At 43.4% G+C, this 22706-nt stretch overlaps 2 protein-coding genes across 9 annotated transcripts in view; both read right to left on the reverse strand.

Annotated features, from left to right (window-relative positions):
- Nucleotides 1-567, reverse strand: part of LOC110975439 (phosphatidylinositol-glycan-specific phospholipase D-like) — a 49516-nt gene extending 48949 nt beyond the window's left edge. For 6 of the 7 annotated variants that reach the window (XR_002597698.2, XR_015423458.1, XR_015423457.1 and 3 more), the window contains exon 1: nucleotides 379-567. Coding sequence is in view for 4 of the 7 variants with exons in the window: in XM_087130416.1 (XP_086986542.1) it covers nucleotides 379-472 (94 nt within the window). In the remaining 3 variants the exon portion in view is untranslated. The remainder of the gene's footprint in view (nucleotides 1-378) is intronic. The other variant, XM_022227943.2, reaches the window with a different exon arrangement.
- Nucleotides 568-960: 393 nt separating this feature from the next.
- Nucleotides 961-18900, reverse strand: LOC110975591 (uncharacterized). 2 transcript variants are annotated; one of them, XM_022228178.2, is made up of 7 exons: nucleotides 18428-18900; nucleotides 15589-15752; nucleotides 8020-8484; nucleotides 7715-7876; nucleotides 4134-4274; nucleotides 3282-3434; nucleotides 961-2889 (listed from the first exon to the last, which is right to left on the reverse strand). In XM_022228178.2, exons 2-7 carry the CDS (start codon nucleotides 15695-15697, stop codon nucleotides 2756-2758), a joined length of 1164 nt encoding a protein of 387 aa, XP_022083870.1. In that variant the 5' UTR covers nucleotides 15698-15752; nucleotides 18428-18900; the 3' UTR covers nucleotides 961-2755. The 2 variants fall into 2 exon arrangements, with proteins under 2 accessions (XP_022083870.1, XP_022083869.1); XM_022228177.2 differs by having other exon boundaries at nucleotides 15589-15774.
- Nucleotides 18901-22706: the final 3806 nt, after the last annotated feature.

Raw genomic sequence — 22706 nt, forward strand, 5'->3', positions numbered from 1 at the left:
AAAGTAGCGCACCAGGTTTCACGGGCTAGTATTAAGTCGCTTCCGGATAAGCCATGGCAAGGAGGAAGGAAATTAGATAGGCCTAGTTCACTTTTATTTTCGTAATCCGTTGGGAGGGGGAAGGTCGCACTGGGCATGCTAGGTCAAGATCCAATGTGTTACTCTACGCGTATGAATCCATCGTGTCATGCTTGTGAATATAAACTCACAAGAACAATGTCACTAGGCCTACAGCATGTACAGGCTATTTGTATGCACGGAGGAAAAATTATCATTGTATAATGTTATGAAGACATCAGTGATAATCACACTGTATTGGAACTAGTACTGCACAGATCTAACCCAAAATTGCTCCAAAGATGGAGGAGAACTGCTCACCTATTTCTATGTGTGTGGTAGTGCCGCAGCCTCTGGTGATCACGAAATCAGCCCACAGAAAAACCAAGACAGCAAGTACTTGACGAAACTTCATTCTGGTTTTAACTTGCGATTGTCACAAATTCAACATGATGTACACACACACAGGATCTGTCTCGAACGCATCACGACCACATTGTGATACGCAAGCGCTACGATAAGAGAAATTTAGATTGGTAACGTATCACCCTGCTGTATTACATTATGCTAGTTGGGGGCTGGAATTAAGACCTTAACAGGCTACGTTTCGAGGTCACATGATGAGATCACGTGCAACAATTGTTTTGACATCAGACGGCTGTTTAATTATAAGGCACTTTGATAGCTGCTGGTAGGAGGTTCGGATGAGACAAAACTCACGGAGGACTCTCAGTCTCAGGAAATATCAACACCATTTTCCCGTCTGGAAGAAACGAATCCTGTCTGAACGTGGTTCAAAGAAAAAAATTGTCATCTTGAAACTGCTGCACGTTTTAGAACAGTTTACCTTAACTAGGGGGAAAATAAGCCACAACGCAACATGAAATAGCCGTGACAAATATCTCAAGATTAGTATCGTTATTATTATAATGCTCTTAATTAAAATGTACAGAAATATGAGAAAGGCTATACACATGCATCAGAAAATTGGACAAGAAAATTTTTTACAAAAATCATCAAGTTCTGAAACTTTTACCGGGAACAGTTTCCTTAAAGAAATGAAATTATAGCTCTGTAGTAACAGAGTAGGCCTAACGATAACTTTTGAATTGAGGGATGGGCTAATCACCCCCCCCCCATTTTGTGATGATGTATGATTCTGCATGAATACTTCATCTGATGTGATGCGGATGCCCGTGTTACCAGAGTCACAGATCCAGATATCATCAACATCGACCTCGAGAGTCCTAGAGGGTATCCCCTCCCCCGCTTGTCATATCTCTTGCCGAGCAAGTCAACCCCTCTCCCCGACTTTCGCATTTCGCCATCTCCCCCAATTGCCGGCACAACTTGAATTTCCGCCACTACAGCCTATTTAAACCAACTGAAAACTTGACAAGTGAATTCTTGCCGTTGTACAAGGTATTTTTTTCTCTTCAACATGACAAGCTTTCGCTGCGAGTATAAGTTTCAAACCTAAGTCAGGGGTGGGTCGAAGTACACCACAAAGCTCGATTTTCAAAGCCAGTTTCCAAAGTCAAAATGTAACGTCGATCGGAATCTCTGGTCATCTTGTGTCGATCTCGCTACCATTTGACTGCTGGCAAGATCAATCCACTGAACCCCGCCCCATATTGTTTTCTGACCTGTCACAGTCGGGATACTTATGTTTGACATGCATGCACGGCTGTAAAACGTGGGGCACCGGAAGAGAGTTACACGTGCTAAGCGCCAACGTAAGAAATGGGCGGGGCTTGCTAGATTGATCCCTTTAAACGGACGTTGTAAACAAGACTTACTGAATGATTATGAGAAATGACGGGTCAGTATCCAAAACAAGAAATAAAACAATACAAAACAGAAAAATACTAAACAAAAAGTACCAAAAATAATAAATAAATATTTACGAAATTAGCAATCGTGCTTGAACTTTTCCGTCAAGTGCAACCATTAATTTCTTGCCGTAATGTGAAACTGTTTTTTTCCTCTTTTTTCGTCACGGTACCATGCATAATGTAAAACATATGTGGCAGCTAATTTCAACACAGTGGAGGAAAGTAAGTAACAAAGCAAGGCTGGAAATAAAGTTAAACACGGTATTTACAATGATTGTGAAATATGCTCATTCAATCATTAGCAACTTGGCTAAATTCTACAATAACTTGCTTCTGCAGTGAACTAAAGCTCACATGTACATGAGTAATACATATATAGTTACGGCGATCATCAACGAAGTTTAAGAAGCAAAACAAAATAAAACGAAAAACTAGTTCATAACACTACTTCTATTACGCCAAGGCAAACAAAATCTGCAAACATGATGACTTTTATTATTGTTATATACATTGATTACCAGTAATAGGAAATACGTTTTGACAAAAGTAACACAATTACACGCGCGTCCGATGGAATTCCGCAGGCTGCACCTCTCGTCACACTGAAATAAACGGCGCCATCAGCGTTTAAAATCCAAAAAGGTCGTCTATTATTATGACGAATGTGAACAGATTCACAGAACACAGAAAGCAAGAAAGTTCTTTAACATTTACCTTTTTGCAATAACTTGTGGCAAACCACCAACTTGATTATTGGCTCGCTCTGTGGGTAAAAAGTTGCCCCAGGAATCTAAACGCTGTTGCTAAGGATTTTTTTGATTTTTGAGTCAGGAGAGGGCGTCCTACGGTGATTAGCTTGACCATCAGCCTTTGCATGGAATGGCGTGACTCGCCCTCAGTTCGCACCGTCTATCTCCGACAAGAAGCTTTCGTGTGCGAAGCTTGTACCCATCGACGCACTTTCCGTAGCCACTCCAAGGACCGAAGAAGCATTTTTCTGTAAAAGAAGTTTTAGAATCGCCTTTTAAATTTAGTCTTTCATAAATATTCCCAGGGGTGAATCAATATTATAATCAATCATTTAACCCTACCCATTCTGACAAGACCAACCCTACCCTGTTGTAACCCAACCTAACACAACCCATCCCAATCCAACCCATCTCAGCCCATCCCAACCCAACCGATCCAAACCCAACCACACAACCTAACCCACTCATCTCAACCCCGACCCATCTCAGCGCATCCTAACCCAACCGATCCCAACCCAACCCATCCCAATCCAAACCAACCCACACAAACTCACACATGCAGAAACAAACTCATCTCAACCCAACCCAACCAATCCCAACCCAAACCATCCCAGCGTCCAACTCATTATGGCATACCCACCAGTCCCGTTCTTTCCATAGCACGGTTTAGTTCGAGTGATGGTCTGGTCACAATCTGCAGGGGTTATGTCTTCCCTCACTAATGTGCCCGTTATCGACCGTTTTCCGATCTCCTCGTCACAATCGCTCCACTCACCCCAAGTATAAACACAAGCTTTGGACAAAGAGTTTAAAAAAAGCAATACGTCGTAAACGAAATTATGTGATTTTGAACACATAATTAAGAAAGCATGTGACTGCGAATCGTGACTAATGATTCAAATGTTTCCAATTTTATTTGCCGTGGACGTTCCTTCAAAGCCACCATACATGACCACGCTGCGACATATTACAATCGCATACATATTCGATACTGGACTAATCGGCACACAGAGAATCGCTAAACACAGTAAATAAACGTAACAAAAAGTGGATACATGGAATCTCCGAAAAAGAAGTAAGACTTGTGGCCACGATTATTCTTTTGTACAAAATATTCAGAGGAAATCACAAAGCATTATGGGTAGAATCAATGCTGACCTTTTTGAGGAATGAAGTGCCCACATTGGAACACAAAGCATTATGGGTAGCTTTTATCAATGTACAAAAATCAGAACCGCGTGTCACGCAAAAACGCAATTGTTGATCTGTGTTAACAGCACAAACGAACTTTACCCAATAGCCTAAGGGTTTGAAGAAATGACGTCATACACCCTGAAAAAATCAGCCCATCCCTGGCCCAGTAAACGCTGTGGGGACGAGCGGAGGCCAATGCCTGTGCTTTCCCACACACAGGCTCGTTCCCCGGGTTCGTGTCATCGGCATACTCCAGACTCCGATCAGGGGGTAGAGGAGAAACCTGTCACCGTCTTACCTACTGCGCATCGTTGGTGGACGTCCCTCACCAGACGACAGCCGGCCTCTTGCTTGGTCTGGTCGATGAGCGTATCGTGTCTCTCACGCATGTCGGTGGTGGCGTTGCAAAGACTCCACGGGCCGAGCACGTATTCACAATCTGTGACATCACAGGAAGGAAAACTCCGTCAAAAATGTTCCTCCCATTCTCTGATTCATGCCGACAAGATTTGGAGTGCTTTGTCCATAACTAATGAATCAGTTTGGCATTGTAAAAAAGTCAGGGCGAGGCGAGAATTGAGCACGGGCGCAAGTCGAGGTATGGTTTCGCAGATTGGGCAAACCTCGCGCGCGCGTCTACTGTTCCCAAATGACCTCGAGCACACATTTGGGGCATGCGCTATTGGAATACCGAAATGTCTCATTCATTTATTCCATATGTGACTGTAAAACGCCTCTTTTAGATGACTGTAGCCCCGCCCTGAACACGGAGCTTCTGTTACATCTCACACAGCTGGACAAGACTGATTATAAAACACCGAAAGAAAGTGCCTACCTCTTCAACGCGTTCAGGGCAAAAATGAATTTCAGGCAAAAGCTGTCGCCAAGCAAAGTTAATTATCTGCAAACTTTTATCACTTATCCAAGTGGCAAGGATAACAGGCGCTTCACCCCCGGTTGGCGATCGGTGACTGCCATAATTTTTGTCCTGACAGCTAAGGTTCGTAGACAGACTACCCATGGTTAGCCACAGCTTGTTTGTCTCAAAGTAAACGAGCGGCTACAGATTTTCAACGCAGTGTATCAATTTTAAAAGCCGTAGCCATGCAGAGTCGCGCGACCGGTCTTAGCCATAATCGTTGGAGGAAGGGGCGTGGTTTCCGTTAGAGCACAGCGTTGATGTACAGTATGTCTAAGGTAAAGCCCAACCTGTGCATTTATTCAGTTTTCGTTGATCACATAAACTTCAAATTGCCAACTTCAAACCGGCGCCGCGGCGACAAGTCGACGCCGGCGCGGCTCAAAACTTATGAATTATGGAACGATGACTGAAAAACATGCCTGTGGCGCGTCTGTAAACAGGGCAAATGCAGACAAACAAAAGAGTCTGCGGCTAGACTTTGTAGAGGCTCACAGCCAGACTTTCAATGAAACTGATAAAGACGTTACCCCTGCAGGTTTACCGATTGTGTGGTTTGATTGACAGAGAGGAAACGAACAAACCTCCCGCCCCGCCCATAAAATACCCCACTCTCTGTTGAGGAAACTTGGCTGCTTATTACGAGAGACGCCCCTAGTCATGACTTTAAAGAAATCATGTAGTGGATATTGTTTTTATGCATATTATTATGTGTTACAAAACGACAAACATGTTAAAAACCTTCTTTCCATTGAAATTAAGAAGAAGGTGGTAGTTTTTAATTCTTGGAAAATATTTCCATCAACATGCGCACGTTTTTTGACGTTTTCAAACAAGGAACTCCTAGTCAAAAGGTTATAAGAACACTGCAAAAATCAATCCCTCGAAATCATCCAACCGCAATTTTTTTAAGAAATAGAGACCATTACTATGTCCAAACAGTTTTGCACGACAACCAAGTAAAAGGTGAAATATACTCTCAGAAAATGTAGAAAGGTATAATATATACGCAAAGCTATGGAGAAAGCCCGGTAATATTACCAGCCTTGAATTCTCGGGAATGATTTTGCGTGATCTGAGTGAAAAGCATTTCCGCGTTTTTAATGAATCTTAAAATAACCAATGCTACAAAACAGCAGGAAAATTTCTGATAAGCTGAGTTCGCCATAAACACTTTTCCAGCATGTTTACGTAAACGTTCTTCAAAGCTTTATCACTCGAAAAGGGCAATTTGACTTTCCTTACAACATAATTAAGAGCGTGAGTCATGCAATTTGAAGTTGACAGAAAAACGTCCCCTCAGCAGTGTTCAGTGTGACTCTTCAAACTCCAGGCCCGACCACTGTATGCTGAGTCATGTACCACTTATGTTTCATGGCGGGAACTTCGATACTGACGCCTGATAAACGTCTAATCTCCTCTTACATTCAGCAGCACCTCCTTTACCTGGGGTGTAGGGCCTGGGATGCCCACCCTAATTAAACGTTCGTGTTTTTTGGACTGGTCCACTTTGACTGTGGGGAGTTGTTTTTTGTGAGTAGGAGGGACTGACCACGGAGAATGATACCGACAGCGATGACTGCTTAGCTAAAGCTCAGGGATTTCGTAGCAACGAGGGGAATTCGTGATGCGCGGCGTGGTCAGATGGAAATGGATCGCAGAAAGCCCGAATGTTATCATACGTTACGGTAGGTTTGCAGGCGAGTAATAGGCCCCAAAAATCACAAATCATTTGTGTGCCCTTCAAATTCTCTGCTATTTTATAGCATTTTGTGGCATGTAGACTGGATGGTGTGTAAAATGGGAAAGATCGAAGCTATCAGCATTACCGTCACCCTATCTTTGTGGGGAAAAAATGGACAAAAAGGGACCCTTCAAAATGGAATGCAGGCATCAGTTTCACGGCTACCTGTGATTATTTGTTGAAGGAAATATTTTCATAACTCATCGGCAACCTAGAACAATGAAGAGAAATTAACAAGGGAAATGAGCTTTGATTTTTATGTAAATATTTGACATCTAGGAAATATCTGAGAATATTTCCTCATCGATTGATTGATTTTTTTTCTTTTTTGCATGGGGGTATTTGTCACTGTTATCTATTGCAGTCTGGTTGTCTGCAATCCTAGGGTGAGGCAAGCAGGCAATGTGGCCTTAAGATCTTGTCTTAACTCATAACGACGCGACGGAGATGAGTCGTACACGCAGCCTACACATGCTCCATGCTGCCAGCTGTGCTGAATGTTTTGAACCATGGCAAATTCTCCAGACATATCCCCAGGTCTTCGACGGGAAAGCGGCAAATTCAAAGCGGGTGTGGCTCGGGCCAGCTGTGGGGGAGTTGCTCACTGATTCTTCCCGACGCTGTCCATTGCCATGAAGGAAAACTGACTTGAATATTGCACCCCTCCCAACAAAAAACACAAGGTCTTGGATCATGTCGCACCACTGAGATTATAAACTCCATTCAAATCATGAGTTGTCGAGAGGATGGAGGCAGAGGAATTTAAAGAAAATAATCAAGGTGGCTGTGGCTGAGTTGGATGGGGGCGTTATGACCGCAGGCAGGCTGAAAAAAATGTGTTTTCTTAGATCTTCTGCTGGAAAGGGTGGATTCAACTCTCACAACATAAGCGGTCGAACGAGAAATCACTTTTAGTAATGGGGCTTGAATAGAGATGGGATGAGTACAATGACGTTTCGATTCAACTCAGCATAGATTAATTTTGTTTTATGTTATAGTTCACGAAAACGGTATGTTGGATTTTCATCTAAAAAAAACTTGACATGAAATCGCAAGCTACTAATTAAAAAAATCCGATGAAAATTCGTGTACGATCCGATTAAATGAGGTACATGTACATGTATATATATTATACAGACATCGGAGAACAGTTAAGGAGCGGATTCCGCCCCCCCCTGCTTTCTCCGGGGAGTGTTAAGTGGGTATGCATACGTACTGTTCTTGTTCTCCAGTCGCCGCTGGTACTTGTCGCATGGTTTGGTAATGATCTTCTTGGCAGGACACTCATCAGGGTCACCCTTCTTCAGGAGGTAGAGCCTAGTCTGGAGACTAGTCTGCACGTCGCAATCTGTCCAGTCCTTCTTGTTGTATTTGCACTCTGAGTGGGGAGGGGCATAAATACAGCTGTTATGCATGACCAAAATGAGGGCGCTGTATTTGACTGACAAAAACAAGAACACCATGATATGACATGATCATAACATTAGCAATTAACAAGAAAACAAAACAAAACAAACTTACTTCCGGTGTTTTCCTCGAGCTCCACCGGGGCTTCTTCTCGCTGTCTTTTCGGTACCCTCTGCCTTCCTTCATCGTTACTCCCGGTAGCACCGCGGTCTCTGCCATCTCCGTGGTTACCTCCTTTCCTTCTGCCTTCACTGCTGTCTCCGTTCCCGGCTTGCTCCCGGTCTGTACACGGCACGCGACAGGGCCGGGCCTGCTCCTTCTTCTTGCAGTTTTCGCCTTCCCGCGTGGCCCGCTCCACGCCCTTGCCGCAAGACCGGCCCTGGCGGACCTCGCACGGCTGCCACCGCCACTCGCTGCACCGGGGGCTCGACCGGTCCTCGGCGGCGGTGGGCCGCTGGACGTCGGCTGAGGGCTCAGGCTGGTTGGAGGGATGCTGAGTCGGGGCCTGCTCCTGCTTAGTGCCACGGGAATCTTCGGTTGGTGGATTCTCGGGCTGAGCCGCGTCAGCTTGGGGCCGAGCTGAAAAATAAAATCAGTTAACGACTGATCTGTATTCTATCATTTGAAAAAGTAGGCCTAGTCCTTTTCGAGAACTGAAAAAAAAATTCTCCGTAATGATGCAGTGCGTCTAACAGAATGTTTGTCTATAAAAAAACTAAATCTTCAAGGTTGTAAAACTTACACCTAACATTTTACACTCCCAACGGCTATGTTTAAAATAATAACCTCTTCTGTGTTTGGACACTGCTTTCTGCGTAATTTATGACAGAGACCAGTGTTTAAAAATTAAAATAAAAACGCAACAAATTAACATTAATGATAAAACAATTAGACTTCCAAGAGCAAGATAAATATGAATGTACTGGTAAATAAAAAAAATAAAATAAAAAATGTAAAAATTAATATGCTATTGATTTGTAATGTAAATGTGTGTGTTTTAATTTTAAAGTCCCCCCCCCCCCAATTAGGTTGGGGCGGTGCAGTTGCCCTTGATAGGAAAAGATTCTGTTAAAATTTGAAGTGCGCTCCGGTATTTTATTTGAGGGAGGTGGGCTGTACCGCGCGCCGCTGCCAGCCGTGGCAAGTTACTTAACCCCCGTCTGAACTTGTCATCGCTCGCTAGATGCTTCTTTGATCAGCGCCAACCGTGGGGATTTGTAAATGTCAGCGCATGGAGTCTCAACATCCTGAACTTGGATGTAGGTTCGTCCCTGAATTTAAACCACATGTGTGGGAAATGAACAGGTTTGGAAGACAATTGAGCTTTAGTTCGGTATTTCAACAGCGCACGCCCACAATCAGCGCGGCCCTATCCGCTCCGAGTATGAACAAAAGAGGGTGTGTTTTGAAATGAAACTGACAGTCCTTTGGTACGCATTCACCGCATAGACGCTCAAGTTCACGCGCGTTTGACGTGGAGCATTCTGAGTACACGCAATGAATAAAACATGGTTTCTTTACGATATCTACATATTTAATGAGCTTATTTTAATGCATTACATCGACAAGTTATAATATTTAATTTCTGCATTGTGCATGGAAGTACTAAATACAAGGTTTGGAACGCACCACGATGTGAACAGTTCCCTTTTGTCAGTTCGTGTGATCGTAGAGGAAGGACACAGAAGGAGTTGCAACTCAGGCACTTCAGAAGTGTTCAATTATGGTCGCCGCCGAGTCAGACGAGTATATAGAAAACATTAAAAACTGCCTGATTACTGCCTGCATCTTAGCCGGACAAGCAGGGCCAGTAATAGGCTAACAATACATATAGTTTTTGCTTGCAATTAAATACAGTCTGTCACTGTGACCAGGAAATACAGAGAGAAGGATTCCTGATATTAGACCTATTATATTATGATATTAGGTCATACCAGTCCTGAGGTGACAGATAGAAATTCTTAAATGTTATTACTTAACTCCAAAATTGGCATCGTAATTTGAATCCAAAGTTGCTCATGATTCTCCAAATGAACTAGCAACCTGTAGTGAGGGGGATTTCGGAATGATTCCAAGATAAGTACATCTATGTATCAGTGAAACTTATTTTGAGTGGTTTGTAAAGTGATTCGAAAAGTGCTAACCATACTTTCACGAGGTTGATATAGCCTTCCTCCATGATATAGCACTCCTCAATTTCATAGAGTCCTGTGGTGGTTTTAGTCCGGAAGGTTTCACTGCAATGACACCCGTATAATAATGAATCCAACGTGCAAGATGAAGAGAATACAGGTATATTTCCAGCACTGAGTGTTGACTGCCCAAATACTTGATTTCATAGAGTCCGATAGTTTTAGTCCGATAGGTTGGGCTGCAGTGACCACGTGTAATAATGACTCAAAAGCGCAAGATAAAAGGTAGGAGGTCAATTCCGATCGGTTACTTTCAAGCAAGGTTTTCTCATCCCTTTCTCTTTTCTTCGTGGCTGTTACCTTTTTTTCTTTTCCCCTATTTTATTCCAAAGGGTGGGGGTGGTACGGGAAGCGCCCGATCGCCCAACCACCCTCGCAACGCCCACGCAGGGGAGGGCTAGGGGCAATTCTCACAGCCGGGTCCGAGTCGACGGTTTGCCCTGCCAGCTTTCTGTTACATGTAGCATCTGTTGCGACAACAGGCAAATCCGCGTAGTTACCAGGAATGAGCCATTTAAAACCCAAGGTCTCGCGGGAACAAAGCGCGCGCCTGAGTCAGTCAGTGTACGGCTGCGCCGATAGGACAGACTATCACGCGCGCGTAGCTGTTCCCGATTAGCTTCGTACTGGGCATGCGCTGTTAAACAACCGATCTGGGTCCTTGGATAGTATGGGCAGAACACAGACCTGTCCTGAATGAGCTTTAAAACGTCAAGGGTAGATCATTGATTTTTTTTTCGGGGGGGGGGACCCCCAAATGGGAATTTGTTATGTAAGATTTTATGGCCTTTCGAAGGATGAGGCTACATTTTAGGGCTCACCATCTTTACACGCCTCTTGAAGGAAAGAAAATGAAATAGGCTAAATAAATTGCGTTTCTTTCATTATTATTTTCACACAATTTCGGATTTGTCTTTTCCCCCCTTTTTTCGGGGGGGGGGGCATGGATCCACTCTCGAGGAGCGTGAGAATAAACCGAAATGTCTCGCCCCCAATTCGTGAGGGTCGCCAACCCTGAGATTTTCCACAAATCGGTCTGGACGCTTTGTCCAAAAAAAATACTTCTTGACTAAGTCTGACCACATAGATACCAAGCGCACCTTCGTCTGATTGATCGTTGGCAGGTGGCACGGTTTACTCTAAGTAATTCCCAATTTGCGGGCAAAAAATGGAAGTCGGCCAACAGTGGAACTCGATAACGTGAGTCTATTAGGCAGGTGTTTTTATATTCAATTTGGCATCCCAGCCCCCCTCGGGGGGGGGGGGCAGACCTATATTTGCCTATAAATAGGTTAAAAGTAAAGATATAATTATATTTGAGAGCATGCATCATTAACTTCAACTGCAGTCGACAAAAGAAACAATTTTTATTCTAAAAGGGCGATGTTTTTTTAAGCTAAAGGACTCAGGAGGTTCCTGACCATCTCATAGCCGGAGTTGGGGGTGGGGATGTACCCCTGGGACTTCGGCCGTCCGACCTTTATGAATCTTGGCCCACATTTTAATATATTCATAAGCACATGTACATCCATGGCGTTTCCAACACAGAGTGTTGTTGTTACGGTCTTAATTTACAGCTTACACTCTCACTGAATCAGCCGCGTGCACTGAGCGTGCATTAATGGACAAGTTCACTTGGGGGGGGTGTCTCAATGACGGGCATTAACGCTAAACGGGCCTGTCTGATTTCTATAAAGACCCCAGTTGTCACGGTGATCGTGAGACAAGTTTCTCAAAAGTCCAAATTTACACTTGTCCAAAATGAATGCTGGTTGGGTACTGATGAAGACTTGCGTGTGTGGTCTCATCTCGAGGTAAATTACCCCCACAGTCATGGAATAACCTACGAGGTATGCACCATTTGGGTTAATAACCTTGGAGATTTGGGAATTCTGTTGTTGGTACATTTTAGTCCCGGTATACATTTCCCATAAATTCTGTCCATTATTATCAAGCTCTCATCGACAAGAATGTGTCTACAGTATTAAACAGTGCTGCCTCAAGTACAGGCCCTTCAACATTGTGGGCATTCCGCAGAAAATTCCCACGCCGTCTGCGACGCTCGCGGGCAAACTGTGGTTGTGTGCATGTGATTCGGGGCTATTTATTGTTTATTTATCCGCCCTGAGCGGAAGAGCACCCTCACCGGCGAAAGACGGACAGATGGTACTGATTAATGATAGTTATTTCGTTGCGCCTACTCAGCGTTCTCCGCGTCAAACGCGCATAAACTTGCGCACCTATGCGGTGAATACAAAACACAAAACGACTGTCGATTTCATTTCAAAACATGCCCTCTTTTATTCCTTCTCGGAGCGGATAGAGAGACGCCTTGCACTGTACACACTTTTTCAATGGATAAGAAGAGCACAAAGGAACCAGTCCATTCCAGAGATGGTGGTTGCTATGCAACCGCTTGCTCCGAATCACAGCAATAGTGTCTTCTAGTCTGGGAAATTCAAAACGTGCAATCAGACAACTCAGTGCGGCAGATTTTATTCAAATTTATCCCGCTAAAGCTTATTTCCATTTTATTTTACTTTGAAAGACCTGTGATTCAAACGTAATTTAAGTGATTTCTTTTCAATCACGGCAAGGGATAAGCCAGATACGTGGAAATGGAAGCTGTGCGTACATGTACAGGAAGCGTCGTATCGTTGCTGCTGTTTGCGAATTTTGTATGATGGTCCAGACTGCACGCCAGTCCAAGTCATAAATAATGTACTACCTCATGTCAGAGGTCAAGTATGTCTTCCGTCCCCATGGATCGATTCTGTTTCCTCGACTCCTGCAGAATGAACCCCCGGGGTACTAGTTGCCATTTATTGCATTAATGAATCATAGCGGCCAACGTGACGTTTGGATTTCCTCAGCGAGAAATCTTAGATCCACTGCAAATAAATCTCTGCATATGTCGTTGGTTTCTGGCAACATTTGGTGACGGCGAAAGGCGAACCGAATTCCCCGACTTGGGATTCTGTTGTTATGAGTGGGTAATATATTTTGACACAGTTATATTGTTTGGCCGCTTTCACATCTCGCAAATATCGCTATATTTAGACGGTAATTTGCAGATGGACAAAATGGACCTTCAAGTTGCTTAATTAAATTAATATGCCAAGTGATCCCTGCTCTTCCTTGTCGCACCACGTAGCAAGATCAGCGTCACTAAAAATGAACAAGAGTTTTATTTTCAAGAGTTTTATTTTCCCTACGTGCGTCGTTCACCGTCCCCGCGTCTCGCCCTTCGCAAATTTGAATAACAAAACCATAGTGCAAGAAAACACGCTCTGCTATGACCGAATTATAGTCCATATAATATATATTTGACGGTCAATAGTATCGGTGCTATATATTTCAATGGACTTTAGAAATAAAGAGAACGTGGAGAACAGCCACGAAAAGGTACGCATGCTTAGCCAAAGTTATTGACTGGAAGCGTGTTGAAGTCTTCCAGTCGATGTTTTGAAGAAAAGGGCGAATGGAATGGAGACTAGCGGTGAAGCAGAATCCATCATGACATTTTGTAGCAGGTCACAAGTTACTCAGAAACTTGTTAATTTTCCGTCTTGAGTCACGTTTGAGGTGATGCAAGAGAACGGAGACGGAGGAATGTTACCTTTCTGCAACCCGTTACCCGTGACCAGACTTAAGTCTTGTAAATTAATGTCCAATAAAAAAGTGTGGCTCGACTTATGATGGACTGTTCCTATTATATAACTTGTTCCATATCACGGAATGACCTTTGAGACGGTCATATTTATCTAATGAGAAGCGTGTAAATTCAAGTAAAGTTATCATCGATTCGCCTCGTTAATTTTTGAGATTTTTCTTCAAAACCAGATATTAAACTTGTTTAGAATCAGTTAGAGACTGATCCTCGTCACATAATAATCCAAACCCTGATGTGAAATTCGGCTTGACCTTAATTTTAACAGGAAAAGTCTTCACGAAGGGAAGAGGGAAAACTTGGTCGCAAATCAACCGCAAAGTACGCCTGATTTGACAAAGTTTAACCTGACATCAGATCACTTATCTGTAACAGTTGTCTCATCGTGACAACCGGAAGCTGACACACAGAAATACATACGCTTTATCAGCAAAGAGGGTTTTCCGATATCAATGAGCGTTTTTTCCATAGGACTCGGAAGCAACCATTAGAGGTGGGGGAGGGGTTAACAAAAATCAGGAAGGGGAATAAATTACTGAAGAAGGGGCGAAATTAAAGAGGAAGTGGAACAAATTATGATGCCGAGGTTAATGTGAGAATATATGGCGAGGGGAAAAAAAGAGAAATCAAAGTGATGAAAAATTGGTTGGCCTTGTTTTGTTCAACGTCATGAAGCGTACGAAGCCCCTGTGTGTTGATACATCGATCATTCCGATTCAGACGCGCGTCATCCCAACCAATGAGAACGACCGACTTCTTTTGTTGACCTGATTAAAGGGAGACACCTTTCAGTGGGTAGGTATTTAGATTCAGTGTTCTGAATTATCTTGTTGCCACCCTTTCGATAACTGGGTACCTTCGTCAGAGCAACCAGATTCAGTTCTCATGGAAACTGTTATATTTTTGTCAATATTCTAACCACCGTGCTACACAGCCCTTTCATATTTCTTTGAGAGCGGGAGGTTGTTTTATCAAACACGGCATGAAAGCTTCGTTGGTCACCACATCGAGAAACAAGACATCGACTATTAGGAATCACGAATTCTGTCGTTTCATCGACTGGAGCAGCACCACGCAACACCGCACTCACCTGCTTGCATTTGGCACATTTGGCTACATCTCAAAAAAAGATAATAAAGGAACAAATTCAATGTTTCTACCCAAACAACATCAACTTAGTATTTTTTGTAAGACATGGCAAATCATTCAGCCTGCAAAATAAGAAAATAGGTTGTCAATTTTTAAATTTTTTTTTACACGTTGAACTTTACTCCATAACTCATTTAAACTGACACTGGATGAGTATATTAAAGAAAATATTTAAAGAAATCTATTACGCGATAGTACAGCCTTTTCTGTTAAAATCTAATTTCGTTCCAACCAGATTTTTTTTAGATCAAGCATTCATCAGTTTGACACTCCTCAGCCTAGCTGCTTGAACATCTGTTTTCCCCTTTGCTCCCGCAGACGGGAGTTTCAGCTACGAACCGTGACTGTGCTAGATAACAAGTTTTTGTCCCACACGTCAATGATTTCTGAGTTTGCTTCCGCAACAGAGAAAGCTTTTTCTTGACGATGTGTATCCCACAGTAAAAACTCATCCATCAGCGTAGCCGTGGAAACCCCTATCATCGAGTTTTCCGCGTCAACAAAAGTTGCTGCAATGAGAACGAAGCGTGACAGCTGACAAGTTCCACCCGTCTAAATCGAAAAGAAAAAAAAAGAGGGCCGGCTGCCAAACCAAAGGGCTCTGGAAATACGCATTTTCATTTCTGCGTTGCCAGCGTTGAGAGGTCACCCCCTCAAAGGTCAGAACCTTACCTCTTTTCCCGTCCCTGCGTCTGTCTTTCCTGTCCCGGCTCCTCTTGCCCGCCGTTGCCAAGGCAACGCAAATTGACAGCACCATGAGTACGAGTATAAGTTTCCTCATGTTTTCCTGTTTTTCCAGAAGCCTGGTAGATGTGCACGTGGCGATGCGCAAACAGCTGTTAGGACCGTCAGTAAATTCTTTAAAAAATGGCGATTATTAATTGATATTTTGGTGACATTCTGTCAGCTGGTTTCAAACTTAATATCACAAGCAGTGTTGACTCACTTAAATTTTGCTTTGAAACGGTTAACGTGCGGTCGTTATGACACTAGCATACAGTAGTTGGGCATTTTCCAAGTACATTCTAAAATTGCCCTAGAATGCATGACAGCGCATCACAGATTTCGAATTATTTTCCGGTTGAGGTGGCGTGGCCCGGAACCCGCAAACCAGGCGAACGCCCTCATTCCAACAGCCACACCCTTTCCCCGGACAGCTAAACCACGCCTGATTTGAACAGGCACCAGGGGCGTAACCAGGATTACAAGATTGGGGGTTAGGAATGAAATGACATCGGATTCCAGGGTCGAGTGTCATGCTCCTCCAAGAAAAAATAAAAAGGTCGTCAAATCCAGCAATCTTGTACATTTTGAATGGCCCTACAACAAATAAAAAACATCTGAAGATAGTTCTTGAGACAGGGTTTTTGTTTTGTTAAAGAAATAGAAAAGGAGGCTCGCTCAAAGCCCTGAAGCAGCCCCTGCAAACGTCCTTGGACGCCTCAGCAAATTATTGCTTTCAAAAATAAACTGCACGAGGAAATACAGTCAACAATTTTAGCATACACGGTAGAAACGGCGTTTAGACTTGAAACACATTTTGTATCCATCCATTATCGTCAGAATTTACGACTTGTTTATTGAAATGCATATAGGAGTGGGTTTAAATGCTAATCTCTTTTCCATGGTACACGTTCAGCTTGGTGAAATCCGCTTAAAATTTAAATACATTCCTAAACGCCTTCCAGTCTAAATGGCTAAGTATGCCGTGGGCGAAACTGTTTCAGAAGGGGGTTAAAAGTGTTTGACTCTGTACGTCGGCTTCACAGTGTTTTAATAGGATTTCTTGCTATTTAGTTTGTAATTAATTAACGAAACCGTCCAGATCTGGAGCAAGTGGCAAGAGGTAATTGATTGTGATGCCTTAAATTCTGTTTTCGCAAAAAAGTTTGACATACATAGCCAACAGTATAATCGGGCAAAAGTTTTTAATGTCTTGTCAGTCGACAAATGGGCCTGAAGTTAAACGCACAAGACAACTTATGCGAAGGTACGAGGAACAGGAAAAAACCCAACCATAAAAGGTTGAAATGGCAGCACAACCTTAGATTTAAATTTCAATAAATAAATCGCTTAGGGAAAACAAAACAGCAGGTTCAAATCAAAGTGATTGTATTTGTAAAGCCCACTCAAGGCAAAAAAAATTGTCAGGAAATCAACGAAGCTTTGGTATTATTATTTTGGTAACTTTCGGTCAACACACATAAAAAAACTAACATCCTGAATTCTTCAAGTATAGAGCCTCTTTCCTTTTTATCTCCCTCTTTTTGCTCTCTTTTCAACAAAAATGTTTTTGCGTCTCTGTTATATCTGGAACACATGTGGACGGGGAAATTTTCAGTTCCGGGCTTGCCTGAAAGATCAGATTGTCTCGAGTACTCCAACTAGACGTCGGGATCAACCCGCCAGACATGACACAACTTGCTCACAGCCTCTCTCAAACCCCCGTGACGAAGCGAGATTGCGACCCCAAACTCTTATGAAAAAAATTTCATCTCTTTATCGACCTAGTCAACGAACCGTTGTGTGCTAGAACACTCCTATTTAAATAGCTTTTATTTTGATTGACGTGTTGCCGATCACGTGTCACCGAATTACTCGAATCTTTTGAAGTCTTCTCTGAAAACACGTTCTAATTAACGGTAAATGGAACGCCATATTCCGTGGTCAATAAATTTCTTTTTGGGGGGGGAACTCGAATGTATAGGGGTTCATTCAAGCGAAGGTTTCTTCGAGATTTAATTATTCCGGAAATGCATGGATTTTGGGGGATTTTTTAGGCAGTGCTGAGCAAAGAGGATTGTTTCACCCGTAAAATCAAAGAGGCGAAGTAGAGAGGAATGCAATAATTACGTTCTACCTGTGACAGGCACCTCGAGAAATTGTTCGAACCACTGCACCCTTTCGCAGTATTTAAACTGTGCATGCTAATCCAAAGATTAGAATTATTCTAATTAGAAGTGGTAGCACGCTTGCTCGTGGGTTGCATGCGCGCACTAGATATCGTTTCAACCAATAGGGTGTTAGATCTTGCCAGGATGAGCGCTCAAGAAATAAAACGCCCGCGTCATGCAGCATTTGTGTCTCATTAACTTTTTTCTCTTATCTTCCGTGTCACTACAAATGCATCGTGTTCACTTTAAATAACAGACTGTTAATCTAATTGGGCATTATACAATCTTCAAAATAACAATGACCCAAACAATCATATTAATAGCTTTCATAGGTTTAAATAAGGTTTCAAAGCAGATCGAATGCGATTTTTGCAAGTCGTCTGTTTGACCAACTGCATTTTGTAATGGTCAAAATTCAATTTTATCACCAGGATCAAAATAGTTCAGGCCGATGACCATCTGTTCTTTTGAACACTGCCCGATAAACGGACTCGAAACGTTTTTCTTGGCCACAGAAAAATAGGGCTTGAGACGGTTTTTTCCTGCAATCTCGCGTATATACAGCAATATGAAAAGAAAAGTATTACATTTAACATTATATAAAAAAGAAAACTTACCTTTTCCCGAGATTTGGTCTCTCTTATCCAAGAAGTGAATGTCCGGGTGCTGGGACGACACGTAGCTAAATAACCGGCCACAGACTGTCGATCAAGCATCAATCAACACCGAACAATGAATTCGAACTCCGTGTTGAGGTGGAAATGTAGAGCTCTCGATTTACACAAGTTTTTTTCCCCCTCCTTATTTTAATCGGTGTGCCCAGCGCGGAGGGCGGGGTGTATGTTGTTCTTTGTTTCCCGAAACGGTGGTGAGTTTTGTGAAAAGCCGAGTGGTTGGTTAGTCGCCCGCGGCGCAGGGTCGCGGGACCGTGTTTTTACAGTTGGTTCCTGGGGGACAGAACCGCTTCACCACGGCTGTGCCAAGACGCACAAAGCCGCTCCGGGGTGAATGCCTCTCGGACTCAGCAAACCAACAAAACGAAAGAAACAGGCCAATACCCTCCAGTTGCACTGTGGCAGTCTGAAGTGCAAAACGCCGAGCTGCGCACACCAAGAAAAAAAAGTTCTCTGCTTTTACCCGAGCCCCATCGAGACTTCCTCCAACCACTGTCACTCATACATCACGTCTAGAATTTCGTAAGTCAGCGGTGGTGGTGAACGGTCCCACAACTATTAGGGGAATAGCCGGGGATACGCTTACACACCACGCATTGTGCCCTTATTGTCGGCGCATTACTGCACGGCTTTCAGAAAAGATACTTTTGTATTTCTTTTTCGACTGAAGGAAGCAGGAAAATTGCTAAATCTTATTTTTTTTCCTTTTTTTTGGGTCAATTTAGCACTGTTTTTTTTTTTATACCGCGGCCTCGAAATATGCAGCTTTCCCTGCACTAGAAAAGTCTTTAAGTAAACATGTCTTCAACCTTTGCGCCCAATGCAAGCACAATACTCACTCCCTTGGGAGGCGACTGATTGTTGCACTTGATCTTTCCTGACTTGACGGGGCCTCTCGAGGGGTTTTCCGCCTCGTGGAGCTTGAGTCCACGACGCCCGCTGAAGTCATGCCGGCCAATCGCCGGCCCGGGACGGGGCCGCAAGCGAGTTTGAAACACGGTGTAACCTGCTTGTCCCGGACATTGAATGGGTGACCCGCCTTGGCCGAGGGGCCGTTCTGTTACGGAGATTATCGCTTGCTAATCCAAGTCAATCACTTAGTACCCACAACCCAGGGCATGCAATCACCCTTCGAGGAACTTTCTCCTTTTCTCAGGGGTTGTTCTGCACATGCACTCTCCGACACTTACAACCAACGACGTGAACCCACAATTGCCTCAGAACAGTGCTCACAACGTTCCCTTCGATCAATCCCGTTCACAAGTCGGCTATACTCAAGAAGCCTTTTGGAGTTAAATTTGAATTACATCTGGTACAATGGGTTCTTGAAATCCAAGTGAACATAACAGTTTGAATTAACTTGTTACGTTCATGTGCAATCAGATAACACAGTGTACCAGATTTTATTTAAATTAACTTGCACAAGGCTTTTCGAAAAGCTGGCGAGGTCACCACTTTTTTCTTTTAGTTTGGGAACCTAAGCATAAAATGAAAGCAAATTGATATGAAAGTTCACAGCAGATTAATAGCACTTAAGATTTAAAATTATTTCAAATTTGTGATTGATACATGTCTAAATGTTTCAATCAAAATTTGGAAACATAAAAAGAAAGTTAGGCACGGAACTTAATTCAAAACAGTCTGGCTCCACCCGGGTCGAATAATTGACGTGGGTAAAAAAGATTCCTCAAACATGATCAAAAGCAGCCTTCATATGAAATAAGGTCTATTCACAATAGCTCCGCCTTCGCAGACACAAGGACGAAACTTAGAACCTTTTGGGGGAGGGGGACATTTAGACATTTTGTCCCATGTAATCTTCTATGGCCTTTCCGAGGCATGAAGGTACGTTTTAGGGTTTTTATATGCTTTTTAAAGGAAACAAATGAAAAGAGACCATAAACCGCCTTTCCCTCATTTATCCTGTTATTTTGTCGGGGGAGGGGTGGGGGGGCATGGCCCGTTGTCCCAAGCCACTGCCCAGACCGCTCATGAGTAGGCTTAGATGGTATCCCTGGTATGGTGTGATTCTATTTCCACGGGGAACATTTAAGATGCAATTTGTTTTCAAGGCTTCTCTCCTTTAATTTCCATTTCTTCCCCAACTTTTGTTGAGGTTTTAACAAATAACGTAAGACACATTTTCGATCAAACATCGATCAAGCACATATACTTTTTAGCATTTTATTGTCAATGTTTGAGCACAAGCTTGATGAACCATAGCCTTGGTCAAGACGTGGCGGGGCTAGTTGTGGTTCGTGCGTTCCAGCTTTCGTCTTGTGAGCGCCCTCTCGCGTATCAACAACACAGCAACGTCTTGACCAAGACTAGGTTAAACATTATAGTTGCAATCGATTTTTACCCTTTCTCCTGATATTGGCAGAATAATTCCTGTAAGCAACTCATGCTAGTCAGTTATCTTGAAAGGCTACACTTGGGCTGTTCCTTCCAATAAAGCAAACATGGGAGGAGAAAGAAATTACTTTTGCAAAATGCGTTTCCCAAAGACGTACACATGTCCTTTCAGTGGATTATGAGAGCGGAAAATGAGGGCGCCGTTTCATTTAGTTACCCTCCCATTATTAATTTTTGAGGCATCGGCGGTGCCCGAATCACTTGGCCGCGGCTTGAAATTACACACATCTCTATGGGAAGTAGCTACAGCCACGACCATAGGGGTGCAGTCCATTAATGCATGCCCCGTTGAAAACAGTGTAAAATCAGCACTGTTCGGGGCCCAATAACATGCACGCCAACACCCCTAAGACTTCTGAAACACAGATTAGATTATCGTGTGGTCCCTAATTTTTCAATTTCTTTTCAATTTTTGGTGGGCTAACCAATTATAGTTTTAATAATTCTCACACAACAAAATCGCCCCCCCCGAAAGTGAATTTTCCGAAGTCTGAAGCCATTTTTTAAGTGCCAACCCTCTACTAGATATCAACCCCTGACGTCATGAAAAATGTCAGTCTTACACAGCTCGAGAACGCACTAAATGAAAAATCAACTTACTTTTGAATTTCTAACATCTTTGCCTCTACACGTCTGACGATAGCAAGCTAATTACGCATTATAAATCAATCATCAACTTGGAAGCTTAATTAAAGACAACTGGAATCACAGTAAATGTTGGGATAATTTCTAATCTTAACTTTTAAATCCGAGTGTCGAAGCTGCAGTTTGGCCCGGTAACGTGCAATGGCTAATTCGGTTGATGAAAGTAATATGGTGATCGATCATCAGGCTCCTGAGAAGTGCTAATTTCCAGGGGCTGACTGACATAGTTTTTTCGGCGGCTTTCGAGTGATGTTTATCCCTGCTGAGTCCTCACGAATACGACTGTTGCTGTTCGATCCCTGGAAGCGAGGAGCAGGTAGGGGTGGCATTTGTCCCTCCCTCGCGGTGGCATTGACGGCAGTAGGCTCGCTAGCGCAGACCGGCAAGGCGTCGATGGAGGCAAAGTCGACTTTCACGGGGAGCCCGAAGCACTGCTGCTTGATGTCGATGCCCGGGCAGTCCCACGACCCACCGAAGATTAACATGTCGTTGGTGCTGAGCCGTGTCACGCACTGCACTGTCAAGTTGTAGACCCAGAAGTACTTGCTGCTGGTGTCCAGGGACACGTTCAATCGGTAGTCGGGGACCAGCAGCCGGTTGAAATCGGCCAGGATCATATCGGCCACGTCAAATCTGAAAACCCGCTTTATGACCTGTATGTCAGTGGGCTTGCAGGTCCGGTTGGCCAACGTCACGTTGAAGACCGTGGACAAGGTCAACGACTGACCCTCCTGGGCGATTGCTGGGTAGAACTGAGTCACTACGGGCACTCTCACCGGCTCGGTCGACTGACAACTCACGAAGAGCGCTAGCATCATGGGACAAAACGCGACAAGGCTCCAGATCATCTTTGCATGCACAACTTCAGCTGGAGAAACAAGCAAAAGAACGAAATTCAAGATCATTAATTTAACTTTAAATTGAAGCGAAGACTGCTGTGCAAACGCTGATACGAAGCTCCATACTGCAGCAAAATCGCTTGGAATTTGTTAATCTTCAGATAAGCTAGAACATGAATATATTGCCTTTGCCAGTTTTAAAGTTCAAATTTACATAAAACACGTGATGTAGACTTACGTATACACTTATCAAGCTTCGACTTTGGTATTCCAAAGTTTACTAATGTGTGTGTTTGTTTCATAGCACAATTCCGACTGCCGGG

Source organism: Acanthaster planci, linkage group LG20 (genome assembly GCF_054643075.1).
Source record: "Acanthaster planci isolate LZ-2023a linkage group LG20, COTS_SCS, whole genome shotgun sequence".
Lineage (NCBI taxonomy): Eukaryota > Metazoa > Echinodermata > Asteroidea > Valvatida > Acanthasteridae > Acanthaster > Acanthaster planci.